This window comes from Nyctibius grandis, chromosome 7, assembly GCF_013368605.1.
Source record: "Nyctibius grandis isolate bNycGra1 chromosome 7, bNycGra1.pri, whole genome shotgun sequence".
In the NCBI taxonomy this organism is placed as follows: domain Eukaryota; kingdom Metazoa; phylum Chordata; class Aves; order Nyctibiiformes; family Nyctibiidae; genus Nyctibius; species Nyctibius grandis.
In genome coordinates this window covers 36,210,337-36,233,663 of record NC_090664.1, presented here as the reverse complement: position 1 = coordinate 36,233,663, position 23,327 = coordinate 36,210,337, and the positions used below count along the sequence as shown (strand labels likewise).

At 44.7% G+C, this 23,327-nt stretch overlaps 1 protein-coding gene across 1 annotated transcript in view; it reads left to right on the top strand.

The window, feature by feature from the left end:
• The first annotated feature begins 22,197 nt into the window (after positions 1-22,197).
• Positions 22,198-23,327, top strand: part of ST8SIA6 (ST8 alpha-N-acetyl-neuraminide alpha-2,8-sialyltransferase 6) — a 49,093-nt gene continuing 47,963 nt past the window's right edge. The window contains exons 1-2 of the mRNA XM_068405192.1: positions 22,198-22,307; positions 22,594-22,689. Of these exons, the coding sequence (XP_068261293.1) occupies positions 22,213-22,307; positions 22,594-22,689 (191 nt within the window). The 5' untranslated portion in view covers positions 22,198-22,212. The remainder of the gene's footprint in view (positions 22,308-22,593; positions 22,690-23,327) is intronic.

Below are 23,327 nucleotides of genomic sequence, written 5' to 3'. Positions count from 1 at the left end.
CACAGCTCTCTGATCCCCCTGCCTGGTCCTGGGGTGATACTGCACAACCAGTCACATAAACCCGTTGCTATTTCCTCTGATCATTAATCACTCAGGATTTCATCGATACTTAATTGAGATACCTAAGGCACCCTTATAAAGACTAAGATTTCTTGTAGTTGGAGCCCTTCTCCCTTTCTAAGGCACTTACATTTTCTTTTTCTAGGAATAGCCTTGGTGATAAAACAAGTCTCCTAACCCTCTGCCAACAGGGAACACGATGACTGACACTTACACGGCACCTTTCATGCTAAGAACATTTAAACCTATGCGTGGAATCCTGCCCTGGCTGCTGGCTGGGCTGTCAATATGATGCCGGAGCCTTTCTACCCGCACAGACCAGGGGGTTTCAGTGTGAGGGTTCAACTCCCTTTGCTGCTGCTTTGAAAAGGATCTGTGTCCGTGACTGGCTGGCCTGGCTGGCATGCTTAAGTATTAGGTAGAGACTTATTGTGCTCACATGCCACGCCATGGAGAACAGCAATGGAAGGGACGGTGCAAGTCCTTGGGTGAGGGTCCTGCAGCCATGTCACAGGCACCTCTCCTCATCCCTCCTAACAGCAATGTGCCAACAGCTCCATCCTCCAGTGCACCAGTGCTCTCCTGGGTACTGCGGAGATCAAGGCAGTATGAACAGGTAAGTGACATGAGCTTTACATTTATGGTGTTCCTACTGGCTTAACATAAGCAAGACTTGACTGTGCATCTTAGAAGCATGAATTACTTTCTCAGGAATGTGGTGCCTAGCACTAACGTGCATCTAACCAAGCATAGCAACACTAGAAATAATCGACAAAAGAAAGAGATGTTGCTTGATTGGAGTCAATGATGACATTGAGTCTATTGTTTCCATTATTTATTATAGTCTCCATTATTTTCTAATAACACCTTTGGGACATTTACTTATCTGTGTTGTTCAAGAGGACCTTTGCTTTATTTCTCATTTAAATTCCTCACTAATATATATCCTAATTGTACTCAGGAGCTGGGTGGAAAAATATTACCAGCTCTATTTTCAGAACCACCTTCTGTAGCCATTGCTGGATTTATTTGTGATTTTTCTCACCCAGCTACTAACTAGCCCCAGCTTAGTAAGTGTGATACAATGACGTTATAGAAATTGTTACTGTAGCACTGTGAAGTTCCTGAAAAATAAAGATGACTTTTTAGATCAAATCAGAAATAAGGTAGAACGTGAGTGTGAATGTCCTTCCTGAATTTGCCAGTCTGATCATGTACTGATTGAGTGTCCCTAATGCTATGATTACAAAAAGGGAGTCCAAAGGGCAAAGCAAGAGGCTCTACAAGAGCCTACAGATTGCTCCATTATGACAAAAAGAAACATGATTCTCAGCAAGCGTAAATGTCACTCTTCCTACCTCTTTGTGCAAACAGCCAGGACTGATGCCATGGCTGCTGGCAAGGAAAGCTCTGAATCAAAGAGGGAGACTTGAATATTTAAGTGTGAAGTACAGTTCAAAAGCAGAAGTGCTTATATACGATGGAAATAAAAGGTCTGAGCTCTCTATTTCAGTCATGGGCCATAATTAATATCTCAGTGCCACTCTAAATTACCATCATGCTGCAAAAGGAGAATGATATATTCTTTTTGGCAGTTCAGTGGCAATTTGAAGAAGGAAAAGCCACTAGCAATTTTTAGGTGACAGACTGAAGATTGGTATTATTTATGATAATAGAGAAGCCAAGAGTGATCTGCAGAAGTCAGAGAGAAGACTAAATATTTCATATTCATATTGGTAGTTTATGGAACACTCTTCACGGACAGAGTCACGACACAAAACCATTGAGGAGCAAACAGCTCAGCTGTTCCTTGAGCCAGCATGCCAAACACATCTTCAGCTTCTACACCACAAACTACCTGATTCAGAGAAACATGAAAATCGTATAGAAAGGGAATTAGTGAAGTGAAATTGGACTTAATTTTCTTTTATGAAACTTGAACTTCTGCAGGGCAGATACATAAGTTCTTAAATGAAAATGTTGTACGTATCAAATGAAAATGTAAGTATCAAATGAAAATATCATGTAGCTACAAAGGAAGTTGGTATTTCTGTAGCCAGAAGCAAGCAAGGGGGACAAGAGGGAGATTGAAGAGATTAGTGTTATTCAGGGTTGGTGGAAGCCCTGGTCTTTCGAGTGCCTGCTCACATCTGCCCAGCGACATCAGTAGTTTTCTATTTAAAGTCAAGCACTGGTTCACTGAACCTGACTCAAAGATAACCGCAGCTTGTTTCATAAAACTGAAAAATTAATTGGTGTGAAATGTATTGGAAAACACTATGGTTATTCCTGTGCCTCAGCAGTTTCCTTATTAGGTAAAACAAGCTTTTGATTGTTCTCCCAGGGCATACAATACCTCAATATGCTGCAAAATAAGCTGTTATAAAATAAGCCTGCATGACTTGCATACCTCAGTGACCACTTCTGTGACAAATGCAAATTAATATTTTGAATCCAAGGTCAAAGCCTAATCATCGAAATGACAACGGCTCAGTCGCTGACTAGCTGCTTTAGATGTATGCCTCACTGTACATTGCTAGCTTGTCCTGGGCTGACTGGGATCCAGTGGGGTTTGCAGAGGGCAGGGACCACTGGTTGCCCTCATGATGAGTTCCCTAGAAAGTTACAATGCAAATTCTTCCCTGCAGATGCAAAAGAAACCAGCATGTGATCAGAATCTTCCTATGGAAAAGGAAAGCACCACACATTAAAATAGAAAGATTAGAAGCTCATAAAACAAAAGGGTGGCTTAGAGTTCCAGATATATCTTGTTCCAAATGGTCTTTCACAGTTGGCTCCGCTCCTTGGAACCACTGAATCATTTCCTACTTGGACACGTTTGGAAATGTCAACTTTTTCCAATTCAGTTCTATCTGGTTGCATCAACTGAAAAGTCAGAGTGGCTCAGTGACAAAGTATGGTAAAGATAGTTGCATAGAAGAATATCAATGAATTCATTATCCTGGCAGAATTAACCTCATTTATATAGCACCACCCCCTGCCCTGAACAATGCTAGAGTAAAAGTTAAACGCAGGTCCTATTGCAGAAAGGAAGTGTCCCTTTTTAAATCTGGATTACTTTTCAGCAAGTAATCCAGGCTTGGGTAACTTTTAAACCTTGAGAATTTGTTTTAATGGAAAGGGACGTATTAAGACTTGTGACCTCCAGTTCCAAAATATGTATGGAAGTTGGCGTCATTGGGCCCTCAGGATTAAAGCCTGAAGCTTTTTTGTATTAATTTCAAATTTACTGAGATATTCTTTAGATAGTATTCTATTACTAAGTAGATAAAACAAATCTGTAATGTGAGTTAAATTAAAGTCTTAATGAGGAAAATGTCATTACGTATAACACAAAAGCTGCAATCATACCTAGACATAGAAATGTTTTATTAGGCATTAAGAGCCGGCTTCCAAGGCATGTGATGGAGATTGATGGGCAAAAACTCTCCTAAACTTAATGAAACAAAAAATCCATCTTTCCTCTGATATTAGTGTAAGAGGGAGAGGCTGTTACAGGAAAAACCTGGCAGAGTTACTTAGGAACCTGAATGCATGGGACAAAGCTGAGGAGCAGCATCTGTGTATACAAGGATGTTTCATCACAGGAGCTGGAGCTCTGTTGCAGTCTTCTCCTCTTGTCCAGCTGCAGGTGGCACTGGTTGGACACCTCATGATGACTTATGAAGTAGAAGATTATTTCTATCCTTGGAAGTTATGGAAATAACTGAGTGCAGAAGATCTGCAGAATGCTCTGTGCCTCTGTCCTTGAGGGAACGGGGTGATAATCTGTAGTCTTGGTATCAGCTGCCAGCTCAAAGGAGACGGGTGTGATGGTGATGTTTCAAGGCATATTGTTGAACTGGCAGCTACTGATTACTTTCTATCCCTGATCCGAAAAATGATGAGGCCCCTGATTTTACACGTCTCCAGCCTGACTGCAGACTAGTGCTAGGAGAAAGAATTAAAAGGGATGGTGAGACTACTTTACATACATCTTTACATCTGGTCTAAATGCAGGAGATTTCCTGGCCCAAGATGTGATCTGATGGCATGAGCTCATTCAGCTTATAAATCTGGGATGACATTAAGTCAACACCAGATAGTGCATACCAGCATACCACAGCAAAATCCCCATGCAAGCTGGTATGCTACCACAGCCAGCAGCACCCACACAGGCATCAGCTCTTCTGAGCCTCAGCTCTTAACTTGCATGTCTATGTTATGTGGACAGTATACAAAATGTGATATAGTCGATGGTTTTGGAGTGCAGGAAATTAATGTTTAAAACCTTGTCAGTACCCGTGTGGTCTGTGCACTCCCTGGGGCAGTGCTCCATACCTGCTCACACCAGGCAAACCCTCTGTGGTGCTCCCAGGCCACCCTCAGCAGCTGCTGGATGCACTTCACCATGCGGGCAAGCAGCTGGCCTGCCACCTCCTGCCTCCCTCCCCTTCCCCGCAAACACCAGACAAAGGAGCTGTACGGTGGCTAAGGCTGCTGTGCCATATACCTGGGATATGAGCTTCTCTTTGAACACTTCCAAAGCGACTGGTATTTGAGTGCCTGGTTAATACCGCTAGTGCGGACTAATGGGAAAACGTCTTGATACAAATAAGCAGTCATAATAAGCTCCAAGTTAATTATTTCTAGTGCTTTGTTTATATTTTTAAATATAGCTACTCGAACACCACATTTCTAGAGGATCTCTACATTGTGAGGGTACTGTTTCACCATGCAGAGGGTTAACTCTGATGGCCGTCTGCAGTGGGAGTGAAAAGAACTTGGCCACAAAGCAGCGTCCATGAACACATAATTTCTGACATGACATTTCTCTATCCATATTGTGTTTGCTGTTTGAAGACATTCATTTGTGAAGATTTTCTTTTTCTCTTCCTGAAAAAAATGTATTTTTATGAGTAAAACAATCAGTGACTGGCCAGGGTGCCACTATACCCTTTAAACCATCAAAAATAAAACATAACCTGAAATTCTATGATGCACAGATCCTTTCTGTTTGCTATCTATTATTTATATTCATTGTCAATAGTTCATCAGTTCTGGTCTGTTTTCCCATGTCAAAAAGCTTGTTTTTCATGCATACAGCCATGCAGTAGAAAAAATAGCACGATCAATGACCTCAGTACAATGAAAATCACCCACTTAAAATGACCTGTTTGCATACAGTCTACAAGCTGAAAACTTCACATCCCATTTATGCAAAAAACCCCACAAAAAACAGCAGCATTTCAGGGAAATGAAGTTTATTCTGAAATAGAGATGAGTTCTTTCTTACTGTTTTGAGTGAGGTATTTGAATGAATTCCTGCAAATAACAAACACACTGGCAGAAATCGGGATGAGTTTGTAAACAGCCCACAAAGCGTAAAATTTGCATTCTTCTGATAACATATCCCTCTTCATAAACATTGTAGCTAGTCCTGCCTAACCAGGAGCTGTTTGTGAGCATTTCTCAAAGTGATGAATGGCGTCTCACCATTTCCTTCTTTCTTTCTGATGATCTGTTATAATGACAGCAGCTTTTATCATAACTCTGTGAGAGCCCCTCGCTTTCTTCCTCCTTTTACTACAAAAGCTCTCAAAGGAAGCCTTTGTATATCAGGAGAAGCCAAATTAATGTAACATGCAGCACCTATAAATGGCCCCTTCAAATTAGACTCTTTTACAAAACCTTGAAGTGATATTTCTTTGCTTTTTTTCCTACTGCTGGTAAAAGATACAATCTCGTATAACATTTTTACCTTTATAAAACATTCATTTTGTTGTTCTGATTTTGGCTATTTTTCAATGCTTTTATTCAGCCACAGGTGAAAGATAGTCAGCTCCTTGTTACTGTATTTTGAATTTGTGCAAAAAAGAGCTTGTTAGAAACTTGGCATGTAATATTGGCAAAATAATTACCAAGGAAAATGCAAAATTGTCCTAAAGACAGATATTGGGAAAATTGGATTTTTCATAAGCTGTGTTTCTCAATTTTTTTCAAACTTCTTGAGAATTGCTTCCAGGTGTAAAAAAATTAAATAGAAAAGAGCTCATCAGCTGAGAAGCATTAACACAAGGATATTTAAATCAATGACTGGTATGAGGATGATATGTGAGAAAATGTTAGTCACTATTTGCACGCTGTAAGGATCATGTGGTGAAATTATCAGATATTTAATGGAAATGAAATTACAGAGTATTATTTTTTTTTCACACAATGCCCAGTCAAAGTGTGGAATTCAATTCCACGTGGCAACTGAGTTCGAGAGGACTTTTTACGAATTCCTGGAAAAGAAATCCCTTAGGTTTTTTAACAAGACAGTCCAGAGATCACCAGTAACTCGGAAATTTCACAGTGCTGAGGGGTTACACTAAGGGAAAGCCTACTGACATGGTTGGGGAGAGGTATTGAGGGTACCCTAAGCCCACACGGTGCTTGTTATGATGTTAAATGTCTCATAATCATTGCTCAGGTTTCATGCTGGAGGTGAAGACCTGGTGCCACCCAGTACTCGTCGGGATGGTGTGTATGTATGTCAGCCCTGGGGCCCTCCTCCCTGCCCTTCCTCTTGCTTTCAGGACAGCCTGGAGTAAACATCTAGTCCCAGAATATGAGCATGGCTGTGAAATCTGTAGAAAAACGTTAATCATGCTTGTTGATCAAGGGCAGTTGCCATTGAGTTGTTAGTACTGTAAATGTCAGTCGTTGCCAGGAGGCACCAGTTCCAGCTGTGCCAGATCACTCCCACCCAGCACATGTGCCGCTTGCCGTCTGCTGCGGTAGGGATGGAGAAGGCTCAAGGCTCTGCTTCAAGGGAGGCTGGGGCTCTTCTGCCTGATCTTGATTTGTTTGGGGCTTTCCTCTAAGGACCAAATGGTGCAAAATGGTTTAAAAATGATCCCTGTGAACTATCCAGTCTCTTGTCAGTATTAGTTGCTAACCGCTGCTAAAGAAAGAAGAAATGGCTGGTACTGTCAAGCACAGCTTTTCAAAACCTGCACAGGAACACACCAGTTCTTCTTCCAAAATATTTCACCTTTTTTCTGTCTGGTTTCTTAAATGCTCAAGAGCCTCCTTCCTTTTTTTTTTCTTTCTTGGCAATTTTAAGGACTGATAATTTAGTTTTTAAAGAAAAAGCTCAGCTTCTCAGAGTCTTATGACTCTGGTGACTGAGCAGTGGGAAAAACACTAAATATCACAAGATGCATAATTAAATCACAGACATCCTTCAGTTTCTTGAGATTTTGTCCTGGGAATATTTTCCTGATCTCAAAAGCAGCTAATATTTTAATCCTGGCTGGGGAAAGGCAATCACCCCTAATCTAATTTAATTTAATTTAGGGCTTGCAATGAAGCTAACTCAAGACCAAACTGCTTTTTAATTCCATGGCAGTATAATCCACTGCTATATCATGGGCAAATTACTGATCCCAGCTCATCTAAAAATATAAAGTTTATTTACATGAAACATAGACTAAAGTATTGGACAGCTACTCAAAGAATGTCTGCTTTGTTCAAAATAAGAATAGCATGTGCATTGAAGAAATCCTATGAAAACTATTATTTCAAACTAATAGGGCTCCTCAATAAATATTTTTTGAGAAAAGGTAATAGCTGGAGAATTACGAAACAAGCTCTTTGTGCAGCCAAACTCACTATGTTTCCCAAGATAGCACCATCTACATTAATTACTAGCTCCCCTTCCCCGTAACAGTTCCTTCTTAAAGAAGAATTTACAAAATCAAAATGGCTTTGAATATTTTGCATGATGGAAATCCTTTTAACACTTCCACTTCTGTAACTGAATACAATGACTCAAATGCAACAGAGAAAAGTTCTTGAAACAGGTTCACAGGAGGGGTTTAGTAACAGCTTTCTTGCCCTGCTTTAATTTGACAGTTTCCAGGAATTGCAGAGCAAGCCTGTCTTTTTTTTTTTTTTTTTTGCAGCTTAAGAGTTTTTTTATACTGTTGCCAACCCTTTTTTTAAGGAGTTCAGCTCCTCTTTGTTCAGTCAGACCTTCCAGCTGTAATGCTGTCCGGGAAGGCCTCCTGCGTGGCCGGGCTGCGTCTGTACTCACCACGCTTTGCAGATCTCAGCCCTCTTTGTGCCCAGGACCATGAGCTCTGTTCGGGGGCTTTATCTGCTATAATCACCTTGCGCATTTATGGCTCAGCACAATAAAACCTCTGGCAGCTTGTTTTCTTGAAGGAGCTGAAATGCTCAGCCTGACAGAATATGAGTTCACTGATTTGCTCCTCTCCCAGCTTTCTGCAACCTTACAGCACCTAGCCTTTCATTAAATACTTCTTTTTTCTCATGAATGTAAATAAAAATTTAACCCAATATTCTTTCCAAGTCTCTGATAACTGGGGGAAGAATAACTCTGAGGAGAATGAGCTTTCGGTAATTGAATTGCCAAAGCGAGCACACGCTGTGTGACCTTCTTAACACAGACACGGCGAGCAACAAGCCTGGCAGTGCTCTGCACTCTGGTGCCGGCCAGATTCAGGGTACCAGAGCCCTTCACAGGTGACAGGTGAGTTAGTTACTCTGGGGGGGCAGGACTTTTCTGAGTAGTTCCTACCAACTAATTCTGCTCTCTGGGGAATTTAACAGCAAACCGCCCTTTGATTCCCAGCGGTAAGTGCTTGTAAAATGCCACCCTGCTGGAAGGCAGAGGGTGATGTGGGAGAGAGCGTGGCAGCCATTTTGTGCATGAAGATGGAAGGGAAGATAAAGGAAAATTTTGGCTCTAATTTTAAGGGAAATCGAAGTAGTCAACATGAATGTAGCAGGGTGTCCATTGATGGGGTAACTCACGTCAACAAGGACATGAGTGCATACATTGCACCAAGACTCTGAATTATTTTTCTCACATAATTAAACAGGCAAGTGCAATTAGAACCTAGAATTATCAAGCCTAGTCCATATTAAAGTGGGGCTTGATTCAGCCTTGCATCTTCAGTAGAAGTTGTGTACCAGGCTATGTAGAAAATATTCATTTAAAAGCCTGCCACCATCTCATAGCACAATATATTCGAATAAAGAAAACAATCTGCATTTTCAGGTGAGGACAGGAATGCTTTTAATTCCCCTAAATATCTCTCATTGTCAGGCTGGAGGGCTTTATCTCACCTGTAGCTGAACCAGCCTCTCTGGGATCTTTTTATATACGTGGCAAGAAATCTGAGCTTAAAATACATTCACTGTTGGAGGAGATAAATGTCTGCCCAGAAGTTAATACCTTTCCTTTAAACATAAATGGAGCCAGGGTGAATGGTTCAGAGGTGGATGTATATATTTTAAATGAGTGCATCTGGTCATATGAAAACCAGCCATGGTGTCCCATCTGTGTCCCATAAAAGTAGACTTCGTGTCTTTATTTTTAAAAGATCTTTTAAATAACTACATCTAATGAGGTTGATGTTTTGCATGAAAAATGTATAATTTCAGTCTCCTTTATAAAGCAGAGGTCCTTAGAAATTTTTGTACCTGTAACTGGCAAAACCAGCTTTTTTGTACATAATTTATTCATTTTACATCCTGTCTAGGAAAACACAGTATCTATAGGCCATTTAAAAACAAAATGCAAATGAGAAGTTAGTTTTCTAAGTTTGCATTTAATAACTTAATTCCAAAAAAATGTTCTCTTTATTTACATACAAGAGAAGTGACTAAATATGGAATCAGGAATCTAACACAAGCTTCCAAATACTATACAGGCTTAACCTTACAATTACAGAACAGATCAGTACAGTCAAAGTGGGGTTTCTGTCACTTTTTTGTTACATGACCTTGACCCAGGAGTGCTGATGCGATAGTTGGAAAAAACTAATGCCTTCTAGCTATAGTCAGAAAAAAACAAGAGTGATCTGATCCTCATGTGCCCACCCCACAGCTCATTCAGTGCTTCTTCACCTGGAGCCTGGGGAAAACATTGCTCCCTTCCCTGCTGTCCCCTCCAACAGCTGCTATGGGATGCTGTGGGGATGATGCCTTTTGTGGGGGAAATGAGTGGGCAGCTCAAAGCACTGCCACTCATTTCCCATCAGGCTCAGGACCTCAGCCAGCTGGTGTCCAGGGCACGGATTTGCACCAGTACCCTACCGGTGCAATTCTGCATGCTCCACTGACAGCTCCCTGGCTCGCGCCTCCTTCCCTAATTTCCTGCAGAACATCTGGCAGCTCCTTCTCATCATGCACTGGGAGCATACTCCCATCATCACACGTTCTTGCTTTTGTTTGGCCTGAAATATTTTGGTGTTTATTAAAAACTTCCTGCAGTCTCTTTATGAGTCTAGAGAAAATACATGCTCAATAAATGTGAAATGTCAGTAAATGGTAAAACAGTATTTATAACTGGGCTACTGACCAATCGCTAAAGAGCAAACATTGAGTTATAGCGCTGTGTTGCAGCTTCACAAACGATACGGTGTCTGAATAAAGAAATCAATATGTCACAATTTTGAGTTGCTCGGCACCTTTTAATTTCCAGATATCATCTTGCTTTAGATCTTGATGTGCATCACTGGGTCAGACAGGAAACGGGCCCCATGACAACCACTGGTTCCTGTCGTACAGGGCTCAGTACGCTACATGCAAATATCCTGGACAGCAGCTCTTTCTGATACCTGCCACTACGCGTTATTCATCCTTAGCTAGAAGCTAATACGCCACAGAAATGAAAAAAATGCAATTCAGTGCTGATAATTTGGTTCACCAAGGTTGAGAAAGTGAGTTATTTCCAACTCCTCTAATGTGAACTGAACTTGTGGTCTCAATCTCGTCCCTGGTAGAAAGATTGGGTTGATTTTTTTTCTTTCCTCTCCCCCTACCCCGAAACTATTGCACCGTACACGTCACTGAAGAGTGAGTCACACAAGAAGGAAAAAGGCGGTGCAGCATCTGCTGGGACTGAAGCAGCATCTGCCCCCGAGGAAGATCCAGGCAGTGAGGTTTGGGGCAGTTCAGAGAAGTGCTGCTGTGTCACCTTGCTGCTGTCTGTGTTACCCTCTGGTCAGCTGTCAGCAGGGTTCATTCAGTTTTTCATGACTATACCAAACAGTTATCAATAAAAACACATATTGCTTACTTGTTAAATTCTCACTTTTCTCTTAAGCACAGCCAAGCTGAGCCTGAGTACATCTGGAAAGCCTGAATAAATTTTCTTCAGCTGCAGGTTTCAAGTGATCATTCCTTGCTTTCGAATCGCCTTTTACACACACTCAGCTATTTGGTCAAATGCATACTCATGCAATATGCAAACACATAATTAAAAGGAAAGGATTTTAAATGTGGGTATTTAAAATGCACATCTCCTCAGCATATGATAATGGTACTTCCAAGTATCAGCATTCCCCTCCACTGAAAATGCCTTCATCCTCCCTCTTCATCCTCCCTCCCCTCCACCCCTGGGGCTCCACACACTCTTGCATGCCAGCGGGCTGTCCCCACGCCGAGCCCCGGCGGGTCCCCACGCACTCCCTCGCCACCCTGAGGCCTCTGTCCTCCCCGGCTCGCTCCTGCTCTCCCCTTTGGGTCCTCCTCCCAAACACTGATATGTTTTCAGATTCCTTCAGATCTGAGGGTGATGCCAAGACTGTTGAATAAAGAAGACTCAGAAATGCTGTATGTAAACCACACATTTATAAGCTTAGTCTGTTTAGGGCGACTTGTTAACTCTGGGGCCTTTCTAACAGCTCCTCACACAGTGGGTCTCTAAATAAGTACTATGGGTGTTACAGCCCTCAAGGTTAAAAATAAGGTTCATCAATCTGTAAGATGAAAATGAGCATGTGCTGCAGAAGTCTCACCTGGGAGCTAGGTACTGAATGCCTGTTCTGAAAATAATGCTAAATATAAGAGTATTTATTGATCCCTTCTGCTCAGATGGCACTCTCTTTTCCTAGGGTACATTTGGTTTTCCCCTCAGCTAGACCTTAATTCTCCCCTGCCAGGCCATTGAAAGCGCTGGATAACAATAAACCAAAATGTGCTTTCTCTTGAAGTGCAGTAATTGAGAGGGAGACAAATACATAAGTGGCTATCTGAGGACCAGAAGAGAGATTCTGGCTTACCCAGCACACAGATTTAGTGACAATGGCAGCATGTTTGCAGAGCATAACGAAAGTGAGCCAGGAGTGCAATACAATCAGCAAAGCCTGTCACTGAAGCATGGGATATCAACATATTGACTGACATGGAGAAGGTAACATTTAAAAGAATTGTTATTTTTAATTAATGCATGAATCAAGGAGGAGATTATATTTATATACCAAAGGATCTCATTGTGGGGATGGAGTCCTGTACCTAGCACTACATGTTTAGAGGACAGAGAGCTGAGCCCAAGTGATGATCTGCTGGGAGAGGGAGAAAGTCCTAGCTCCCTCCCTCACCCTCCACCCCCCGGGCCACAGCACAGGCTGTCCGAGGTTTCTCACTTGCTCCCCATGCAGAGAGTGTCTATGCTGCTCCATGGCTGCCAGGGCCGACCCCAGCCCCATTCGCCTGCCGCCTTTCCAGCCCCGGCAGGACAGTGATGCTTGTGCGCCAGCTGAGGTGGCTCTGTCAAATGTCGGCATAATCCCACTGTGTTTTGGCCCATTTTGGACTCCAGTCTACAACCGGTATCATTCAGACAGAAAATTACTTCAGAATGAAGAAAAAAAAGACATTTGAGACAATCCTAGTTTACAATAAGCCTTCCCAAATGCCTATATATCTTGCTGGCTCTTGAAGTAGCCCAGAGTTATTTCTGTTTGGAGGTAAACATTTTTAATTCCAGTTTATAAATGGCTCAAGAGTTACTAGACAAACAGAAATAAAGAATTGTCTAGAGCTTTTTTTCCCGTCGGTTTCACCAAGGATCCTGAAACAGGATGGAACTGGACTTTTCTATGGACTTTTTTTTTGCATGGCTCATTTTCCTATATATTTTCTCCTCCCAGGGTGTGCTGAAGCTTTGGTGACTGTCTTGCTTTTCTCTGTCAATGCACAGATATGCCCCTTGCCCTGTGTTTCATTGTGGAGACACATTGAGCTTTCAGAGGATTCTTGCAGGTGCTTCACCAGCAGCACAAGACTGGCCCCAGTTTAACAGAAATATTCATGTGCTTAAAGCTGTGTCTGAGCTAAAGGACCCTGCTGAGCTGGCTCCCTGGCTCTCAAGCACCCTCGTGATTAATTTCCTACACAGCCCCATGAGATGTGGGACATGGGTTCTCCTCTGCTTCTCAGTGGGGCATCTGACAGACACAAGCCCTGTCCAGCTGTCCCTGCCATGGATCTCCATGTCCCTTTCTTGGGCATGGCCGCTGCAAGCAGGGGGGCTCGGGCACACCCGCACCCTTTTGGCACCTCGCTTGTACCACAGTCTTATCAGCATTAACTTCACAATAACGCTGCATACAGCTTAAGAAGTACCTGATGGTGGAACATGGAAAATTAGGGATTTGCAGCAGATATGTTTCTATGGACTATCCAATAGTTTTTACCGCAGAAGAGACGGGGAGAATCAGTCTTATGCGAGAATAGGTTTAGGCTGCAATCTGGGCAGTTATATTTTTAACTCCATTTAATGAGGTTAATGGCTTTCTCTCAGTCTGAAGACAGAGGTCCCATCTTCCTTCCTCCAAACCCCTCAAATCCATGAGTTTATGGTGCTCTGTATCACTTCTGTTGTTTTCATCGGTACCAACAGTCTATCCCGACACATCAAGCATATGATGCTTTTTTATTTTTTTTTATTTACTGTACTCTATGTGAATTTCAACAAAGAAAATGTAAGAATGCCAAAAAAATGGACTCTAGATTTTTTCAGTGCACTGTGACCCCAAGAAGCCAGTTTGGAGCTGGGCTGTCAGGCCACCATCCGGGATCAAACTCAGTAGATAATCTTCCCACCCTAAGATTAGGCCCTCATACAGCTATCTCTCTTTTTTTCTTCTTCCAAGTAATCCCTGCTATGTGCTTAGATCATACATTTATTTACTTTCCTAAATTGTGGCTCTCTTTTCCCATAAGCATAAACGATGGTGACTGACAATCAGCAGCCCATCACTTGTATCATTAAGGATGACTCTGAACTCTGCTATGGCCCCTCATTTCTATTGCTGAGTACTTTATACTCACACTTTTAACAAACGTGATCCCAAATTGGATTTTTCTACAGATAAGCAGCTGGACATGCTGTGCCATACTCACTGATGGAAAGAAATGTATAGCTTGACATAATCACCTCAGCTGTTGACCACAGTGCCCAATGAGAACCCTTCCATTATGTGACATCCTTGGAGGCATAGTCCCCCTTCAGCCATGCAGGCATTTTAAGAACTGCTGGGAGCTGTACCACCAGTCTGCATGCTGATCTACAAAGAGTAAATGTTGCTCGAACAGTATTTGTCAGTGCTGATTTACTTGCTTTGCTTGGGGTTTTAATAATAGTATTAAAAGTCTTTGCTCCTGACATTATGCCATTGGTCCATTAGGATTTGGTTGAGTGTTGTGCATTATTTTTAATTTGCATTCACAGTATGCTCTGTAATAACTCACTCTGAATTCTAGCAGTGGATGCTGTGAATTTGTATTAACAGCAGCACTGATTTGTGCAATGTGTAGTAAAAATCTTTGCAAAACAATACTTACCGCTTCATGTCCTTTAGCACAGGAGATCAGAGTTTCCAAATAAACAACAGATATTTTTCTTAGCAAATTGTTCCTGGGCTGAACATAATGAGAAGGATTTCAGCTTGGATGGAAATCATTGACTCAAGCTGCTGTTGATGCCAAAAGTTTACATGGCTTCAAAAAGCAATTAGACACAATTATGGAAGAAAAAATCCATGAAAAGTGACTAAACACACAGATAGCTCTGGTTCACAAAGTCCCTGGGCCGTTGATTGCTGGAAGCTGAGAAAGGATCCTGGGGACAGATCACTGCACAGTTCTTCCCTAAGGGTCTGCTACTGGGTACTGCCTGAAGAACACACTGTTCTAGTCTGACCCAATATGGCCTTTCTTATGGTGTCATGTTAAGAAGGCATGCTGAGAGCGTTTAGGAAGAAGAGAGAACAGGGGGAAAAAAAATATCTCCCTTCAGGTTAACAACTTGCATGTTTTCGGAGTTTCTGCATTAAAATCTTCCTTTGTATCTCATTAGAATTCAGATCCTCTTTCCCCCATCAGCTTCCTTAGGAAGGGCGTACACACTGGGCTGCACTACAATCACGGGAATTTCAATGCCCACAGTGCCCTTAATTGGATGAAGCCTTGCACAGTGTCTGGCAGTGGAACACTGATTTTCAGTAGTTACTGGCCTCGAGTTTGCTTATACAACAAGATACATTTTTGGCAATGAATGTTTATCTGCCATGGGGCACGATCACAATTGCTAAAGAGGAGAGGCTGGTTACTCGGTTAAATTAAATAGAGGAATCTGGTGAAGCACACACAATACATTACTCTGACACGTAAAAATCATAGCCAGTTTACAACAGCGAAAAATCATTAATTTTGTGCACAAGAGGCAAGTCCTACCATAAGTGTGACATCTTATGAAATGCTCAGCATCTTGAAGCCTTCTCCATGTGCCCTGATTTTTTTCACCTTGACCTTCTGTGGTGAGTGAACAGTGCCTTACAGGATGAGTCGTCACTGGCACACTCAATGAACATCTCAAAACTGGGGTACACATAACTGCTTTTAAACACCTAATACTTCAGCTAGTTTTATGTAGACCTCAACAGACTGTTTGCAGGCTGAATTTAGTTATTAGGTTATTATTTTAATAAAGCCTAATTTGTTAAGTTACAGGACACAAAATCCTGTTCTGAAAAAAACAGTGAAAAAAACCATTAAGGCAAGACTGCAAAAGCACAGCAGCAACAGCCACACGAGGTGACTGTTGGGCTTAGATTTGACTTTTTTTTTTTAATGGGGTACAGGAGTGCATTGATTTTGCTGTTTTTATTTTGTGAAGTGGTCTGGACAATTTGATGTCCTGGAGTTTGGCAGACAGCACCTCAGTTCATGCTGTTTATGACTAAACCACGTTGCCTGGAACTGTGGGTGGAAATTAATGAAAGAGTTGTGAAACTCAATGAACCAATGACTTTCTCCCAGTTTGAAACACATGGGTTTTACAAAAAGCCCCACGTGTTTTTGTAAAAACCCATGTGTGGTTTGGTTGGAGGTTTTTTTTTGCTAAAAGCACTCACATTGATGACTACACTAAAAATACCAAAACAGCACCAACACCTCATGCTGGGGAATCTCATGCTTTGCCACAACATGGGACTCCAGTTTCACTGAATATCTTTAGCACCTTTCTTTTCTTCCTAATTGTACCAGTCATCTCCCCTCCTATTTGCAATAACTAATATCCCTATGACAGCCATTGCTTAGATGAGAAGGCAGCATTAGGAAAGCATTTAATGAACATTAATTGCTTCTTAATATGCTTTAGCTGCTGGAAATAAGGCAGCTAAGCTAGCTCCGTGTGACCAGCAGCTCCACAGGCACCACCACCACCAGACTCCTTTTGAGATACAATCCTGTCCACCCCGGGGGGCAGCAGCCGTTGTGGGCTGATACCAAGGGCTACATTTTACTTTTCCAACTTAGCAGCTAAGCAGGGTTGTAGGAACTCAGCAACAAAGTCATCATGACACCACCTGGCTGATTAGCCATCTCTTCCTTCTGTGCAAGCCAGCAGTTATCAGTTCCCACTGACTTCAGAAGCTAATGGAAATCAGAGGCTGGGGGATGCTGCCAAGATGCAGCATCCAGCTGTCAGGAGGAGGGCAGGATGGGACACAGTCTCTGTGTACGCTGTTCGGTCTCTGTCTTTTCCTGTATGGCATCTTTGGCACCTGTGCCTTTATCATTTTGACCCTCTACATTATGTTACCTAACACCATCACTTCTGACATGGCAACATGATGCAAGAGAAACTTGATCTTTGAATCCAGCATTTGAATCCTGATGTACCATTGATTCTCATCTCACCCTTTAGTTAGGTTACAACCTCTCTACTAAGCTGCTCTGCCAGGAAATTAAGGCTGGTAACACCTAGAGATATTATGACAATCGATCAATAACTGTTTGTAAAGTTGTTAGTAAACAACAAGCACCAAGTGCCAAGTCTAATTGAAACAGATATTGTTTATAATCTCCGCATTTTCTTTGCAAGAACTTTAATATGACACAAAGATTAACCTTCTGATCTGGGAAAAAAAAAAATCTCTACTGATATTATAAACTGGCATTGGCAGCAGACCTCTAACTTGAAATACGATGTCCTCACTGACATCACTAAATTTCCCATGGATTAGCGGACAGCGATACTTCAAGACCCATGGGAAAACTGTATTACAGAGGGGAAGTAACAGTGGAGGAAAAAAAATAGTTTTCCAGACTGTAGTTCTGAAGTCTTCTTTCATTCAGAGCTGAAATAGAATACTACTAGACTTTCTAAAATGAAAGATTTATTGTTTTACATAGAGTATTTAATGGCTATTATGAAATAGTTGATAATATCCACTAACATAAGCAGGAGCCTTCATGTTTTACAGAGGTAACAGTGGGACTGAAATTTCTAGTATCTGCTAACTAGTGAATGTACGCATACCTTGAAAAGCTTGACTGTTGGCCCCTACATGTTACGTCAACTGGATTTATAGGATAGGCCTGAAGCTGAAGTAAGTTTTTTTTAAATTGTGAGGAAACACCTTCATGTTCAAGACATTTCTGATTCACGACAACCCCAAAACAGCAAAGTTCTTCAGGACTTCAGAAGTTTTAACACTGGCTTTGTTTCTCTGTTATGACTAGGTACTCCAAAGCCAAGAGGACAACTGAGCTGTGCTCACAGGGGTACTGTGCACTAAGCCAGTCTGATACCTGCTGCCCCTCGGCAACACCACCACGCAACTAGATTCGAAGGGGGATGGGGTAGTAGCTGGGCTTGCACCACTGGGCCAACGCTCTAGTGTTGAGGCAGACCAGGAGGCCTCCCATCCCCCCGGGGTGAAATCGGTGTGCCCAGCTCACTCCCTGAAATGCCTGTACACCAATGCATGCAGCATGGGGAATAAACAGGAGGAGTTAGAAATCCGTGTTCGGTCGGGGGGCTATGATTTAGTGGCAATTACAGAGACTTGGTGGGACGCCTCGCATGACTGGAATGTGGTCATGGATGGCTATGTCCTGTTCAGGAAAGACAGGCCACTAAGGAGAGGTGGTGGAGTTGCTCTTTATGTGAGTGAGCAGCTAGAATGTATTGAGTTCTGTCCAGGGGCGGATCAGGAGCGAGTTGAGAGTTTGTGGGTGCGAATTAAGGGGCAGGCTGGCAGGGGTGATACTGTTGTGGGTGTCTATTACAGGCCACTGGATCAGGATGAGGAGGGTGATGAGGCCTTCTACAGGCAGCTGAGAGCAGTCTCGCAATTACAGGGCCTGGCTGTCATGGGGGATTTCAACTACCCTGATATTTGCTGGGAGGCCTACTCAGCCAGCCATCCCCAGTCCAGGAGGTTCCTCCAGTGCGTTGATGATAACTTTCTGATGCAAATGGTGGATGAGCCAACTAGGAGAGGAGCGCTGCTGGATCTTATCCTCACTAACAAGGAGGGTCTGGTTGAAGAGGTGAAGGTTGAGGGCAGCCTTGGTTGTAGTGACCATGAGATGGTAGAGTTCAGGATCTCATGTGGCAGGAACAAAATAGCTAGCAGAATCACAACCCTGAACTTCAGGAGGGCCAACTTTGGCCTTCTCAAGCAATTGCTAGGGGCAATCCCATGGGACAGGGTACTAGAAGGTAAGGGGGCCCAAGATAGTTGGTTAGCATTCAAGGACTGCTTCTTCCGAGCTCAAGATCAGAGCATCCCAACAGGTAGGAAGTCAAGGAAGGGTACCAGGAGACCTGCATGGTTGAACAGGGAACTGCTAGGCAAACTCAAGTGGAAGAAGAGGGTGTACAGATCGTGGAAGGAGGGGCTGGCCACTTGGGAGGAATATAAGTCTGTTGTCAGAGGATGTAGGGAGGCAACTAGGAAAGCTAAGGCCTCCTTGGAATTAAACCTTGCAAGAGAGGTCAAGGACAACAGAAAGGGCTTCTTCAAATACATTGCAGGTAAAGCCAACACTAGAGGCAATGTAGGCCCACTGATGAATGAGGTGGGGGTCCTGGAGACAGAGGATAAAAAGAAGGCGGAGTTACTGAATGCCTTCTTTGCCTCTGTCTATACTGCTGGAGGCTGTCCTGAGGAGCCCCGGACCCCTGAGGCCTCAGAAGAAGTAAGGATAGAGGAGGAATCTGTCTTGGTAGATGAGGGCTGGGTCAGGGACCAATTAAGCAACGTGGACGTCCATAAATCCATGGGCCCTGATGGGATGCACCCGCGGGTGCTGAGGGAGCTGGCGGAAGTCATTGCTAGGCCACTCTCCATCATCTTTGCTAAGTCGTGGGCAACGGGAGAGGTGCCTGAGGACTGGAGGAAAGCGAATGTCACTCCAGTCTTCAAAAAGGGCAAGAAGGAGGACCCGGGTAACTATAGACCTGTCAGCCTCACCTCCATCCCCGGAAAGGTGATGGAGCAACTTGTTCTTGGTGCTGTCTCTAGGCACATCAAGGATAGGGGGATCATTAGGGGCACTCAGCATGGCTTCATCAAGGGGAAGTCATGCTTAACCAACTTGATAGCCTTTTATGAGGATGTTACCCGGTGGATAGATGATGGTAAAGCTGTGGATGTGGTCTATCTCGATTTCAGTAAGGCGTTTGACACGGTCTCCCACAGCATCCTCGCAGCTAAACTGGGGAAGTGTGGTCTGGATGATCGGGTAGTGAGGTGGATTGTGAACTGGCTGAAGGAAAGAAGCCAGAGAGTGGTGGTCAATGGGACAGAGTCCAGTTGGAGGCCTGTGTCTAGCGGAGTTCCGCAAGGGTCGGTTCTGGGACCAGTTCTATTCAATATATTCATTAATGACTTGGATGAGGGATTAGAGTGCGCTGTCAGCAAGTTCGCTGATGACACAAAACTGGGAGGAGTGGCTGACACACGGGAAGGCTGCGCAGCCATTCAGAGAGACCTGGACAGGCTGGAGAGTTGGGCGGGGAGAAATTTAATGAAATATAACAAGGGCAAGTGTAGAGTCCTGCATCTGGGCAAGAACAACCCCATGTACCAGTACAAGTTGGGGGCAGAGCTGTTGGAGACCAGCGTAGGGGAAAGGGACCTGGGGGTCCTAGTGGACAACAGGATGACCATGAGCCAGCAGTGTGCCCTTGTAGCCAAGAAGGCCAGTGGCATCCTGGGGTGGATTAGAAGGGGTGTGGTTAGCAGGTCAAGAGAGGTTCTCCTCCCCCTCTACTCTGCCCTGGTGAGGCCACATCTGGAATATTGTGTCCAGTTCTGGGCCCCTCAATTCAAGAAGGACAGGGAACTGCTAGAGAGAGTCCAGCACAGAGCCACGAAGAGGCCACAGGAGAGGCTGAGGGAGCTGGGTCTCTTTAGCTTGGAGAAGAGGAGACTGAGGGGTGACCTCATTAATGTTTATAAATATGTAAAGGGCAAGTGTCAAGAGGATGGAGCCAGGCTCTTCTCAGTGACATCCCTTGACAGGACAAGGGGCAATGGGTGCAAGCTGGAACACAGGAGGTTCCACATAAATATGAGGAAAAACTTCTTTACGGTGAGGGTGACCGAACACTGGAACAGGCTGCCCAGAGAGGTTGTGGAGTCTCCTTCTCTGGAGACATTCAAAACCTGCCTGGACGCGTTCCTGTGTGATATGGTCTAGGCAATCCTGCCCCGGCAGGGGGATTGGACTAGATGATCTTTCGAGGTCCCTTCCAATCCCTAACATTCTGTGATTCTGTGAACTGCTCGTCACTCCATCCCACCAGCACCCACAGCACTACTTGCCAGTGAGCTAACAATGCCCTAAAAAATAATTAGCTATTTCCTGGCATACCCCATCACAGCTGGTGCTGTGCTGTTCCTCTGATCAACCATGGGCATGCTGCTTCTCATTGTCCTATCTAACCACTTACCAGTCACAGTATCGAGTCCCTTGTTACTTCATTTATATAGCTGCAGCAGAGCTCTTATTTTGAGGCTTTCCAGCCATTGTTTGAGAACGTATGAGCAGCTCCAAGGCTGTGGGAACACTTGCAGATACGGAAAACAGGAAGAATAGACAAGAATCTGCAAAAACAAGGTGTCAGCTGGCTCACAACTGAAAAGCTGCTGTAAGGTATAGCATCTCTACTACCCACTCTCTTAATGAAGGGGGCCTAATTAATGGCACCTTGTCACCTCACTAGGTTTCTCATAGCTGGTCTTGGGAAAACAACACTAAGTGTACAATTAGGTAAAAACCCTACAAACGTACTACACAAACGTTTCTTTACCAAAACCACTGCAAATACATTTTATTTAAAAAACCCCAAACACACACAAAACAAACACCTCGTTAAATGTTATTTGTAAATGAGATAAAGCGCTATTAAAGCGGCAGCTACATCGCTGCACCAGCCCCGGGGCAGGGGAGGCTGCCCGGCCGTCCCCTGGCGGCTCCTCCCGGGTAACCCCCGCACCCTGATCCTGCCGCCGCCCGCTCTCCGGTACGGCGGCCCCTCTCGCCCACCCTCCCGATTAAAGTTTCGACAGCATTTTAACTCCCTCGCACCGCACGGTGAGAAACGCCCCGAGCAGAGGCCGCCCGGGTCCTGCCCTCACGCCGGGCAGCTCACCGCGCCGAGCCGCCACCCCGGCAGCGAGCGGGGGCAAACCGAGGCGACAGCCCCTTGCCGAGCCGCCCCCCGGGAACGTGCCCGGGGAGCGCCGCGCCGCTCGCCTGCGGGGAAAGTTCGGCAGGAAGCGCGGCCTGCCCCTGCCCCCGCCCGGCCCCTCAGCGCGGCCGCGCCCGCCACCAGCCCCCGCCGCCTCGGCATGCAGCGCACCCAACAGCAGCCGCGGTGGGAGCGGGACTGATGGCGGCGGCGCAGGGCTGCGGCCGCCAGAACGGGCGAGGGGCGGGACGGAGAGACCCTGTGGCTGCTATGGCCGCCTCCCACTCCCTGCAGCCTCCCTTAAATACTATGGGGCGGCCGTAGCTGCGGCGGGCGCCGCTGCCGAGCGCACCATGCGGGCTGTCATCGCCTTGGCCGCGGCGCTGGGCAGCCTGCTGCTCGGCGGCTGCCTCCTGCGCCTGGGCGGCCAGCAGCCCCTCCGCGCCAGGTAGGGCGGCCGGGGGGCCTCGCCCGCTGCGGTGGGGCTGCGGGGCGGGAGAGCCTGGAGCCGGCTGGGGAAGAAGGAACGGGACGGGGCGACCCCCCCGCCGCCCTCCCTCCGCCGGGAGAGGGGCGCGGCGGGGCCCGGCGCGGTGGCTCCCCGGCGCGGGCCGGGCTGGGCTCGGTTGTTCGCGGTGTGTGGACGATCGGTGAGGAGGAGACCGGCGCCGTTCACGCCTGGTGATGTTTAATCACTGGTTTTGACAACTTTGTTTTCTCGTCTTGCTTGTCAGGGGCTGGGAGGAGGACGCAGGAGTAGCTGCTGTCACGCCGAAAGTGGTGCGAGCCCTCAGGTCCCCCCTAACGCCCCTTCCTCAGACCGAGAACAGGTAGGGGCTGCCCGCCTCCCGTTATGGTCGTGTGGATTCGGGTGGAAGGGTCTACAGGAGCAGAAATTTGCCTTGGCTCCAATTCATTCTTCCTTTTGTCTTGGCAGCTTAATCAGAGAGAGCGTTAGAGACTTATTAGACTGAGAAAATGAAAATTCACTTTAACTGTAATAAATTATTTGTTCGTAGGGCCTCTTAATGACAGCTGTCATTCTGCCGTGGGTTTTGAGCCCAATAAAATTTTGCCTATAGCAGTTCTGTTAACGTACGATGCAAAAAGTGCTTGCTGGATGGCATGTGCCAGGTGTCTTTTATTCTTCTTTCCAGGAAGGTGGAGCTGGAGCTGGGTGATATTGTTACCATTTTTATAATGTGTATTTAGTTAAAAATACAGATTTGTCTTTCAAAATCCATAGGATGAAGGCCAGACATGTGAAGTCTTTTTCATGTTGTGGAGCATCTTATTTTGTGGGAGCCCTTTTGCTAGATCCCATGTCTTGATCTTTTTGATCAGTGTAGATCTTTGCTTTACAGCCTGTTATTTTATACTGAGAAGTTTAATATGAAAATAGTTGGTAAAATTAGCCGTGAAACAAGTCATGTCTTATGTACAGGCTTCAGTATTAATGACTTTGTTT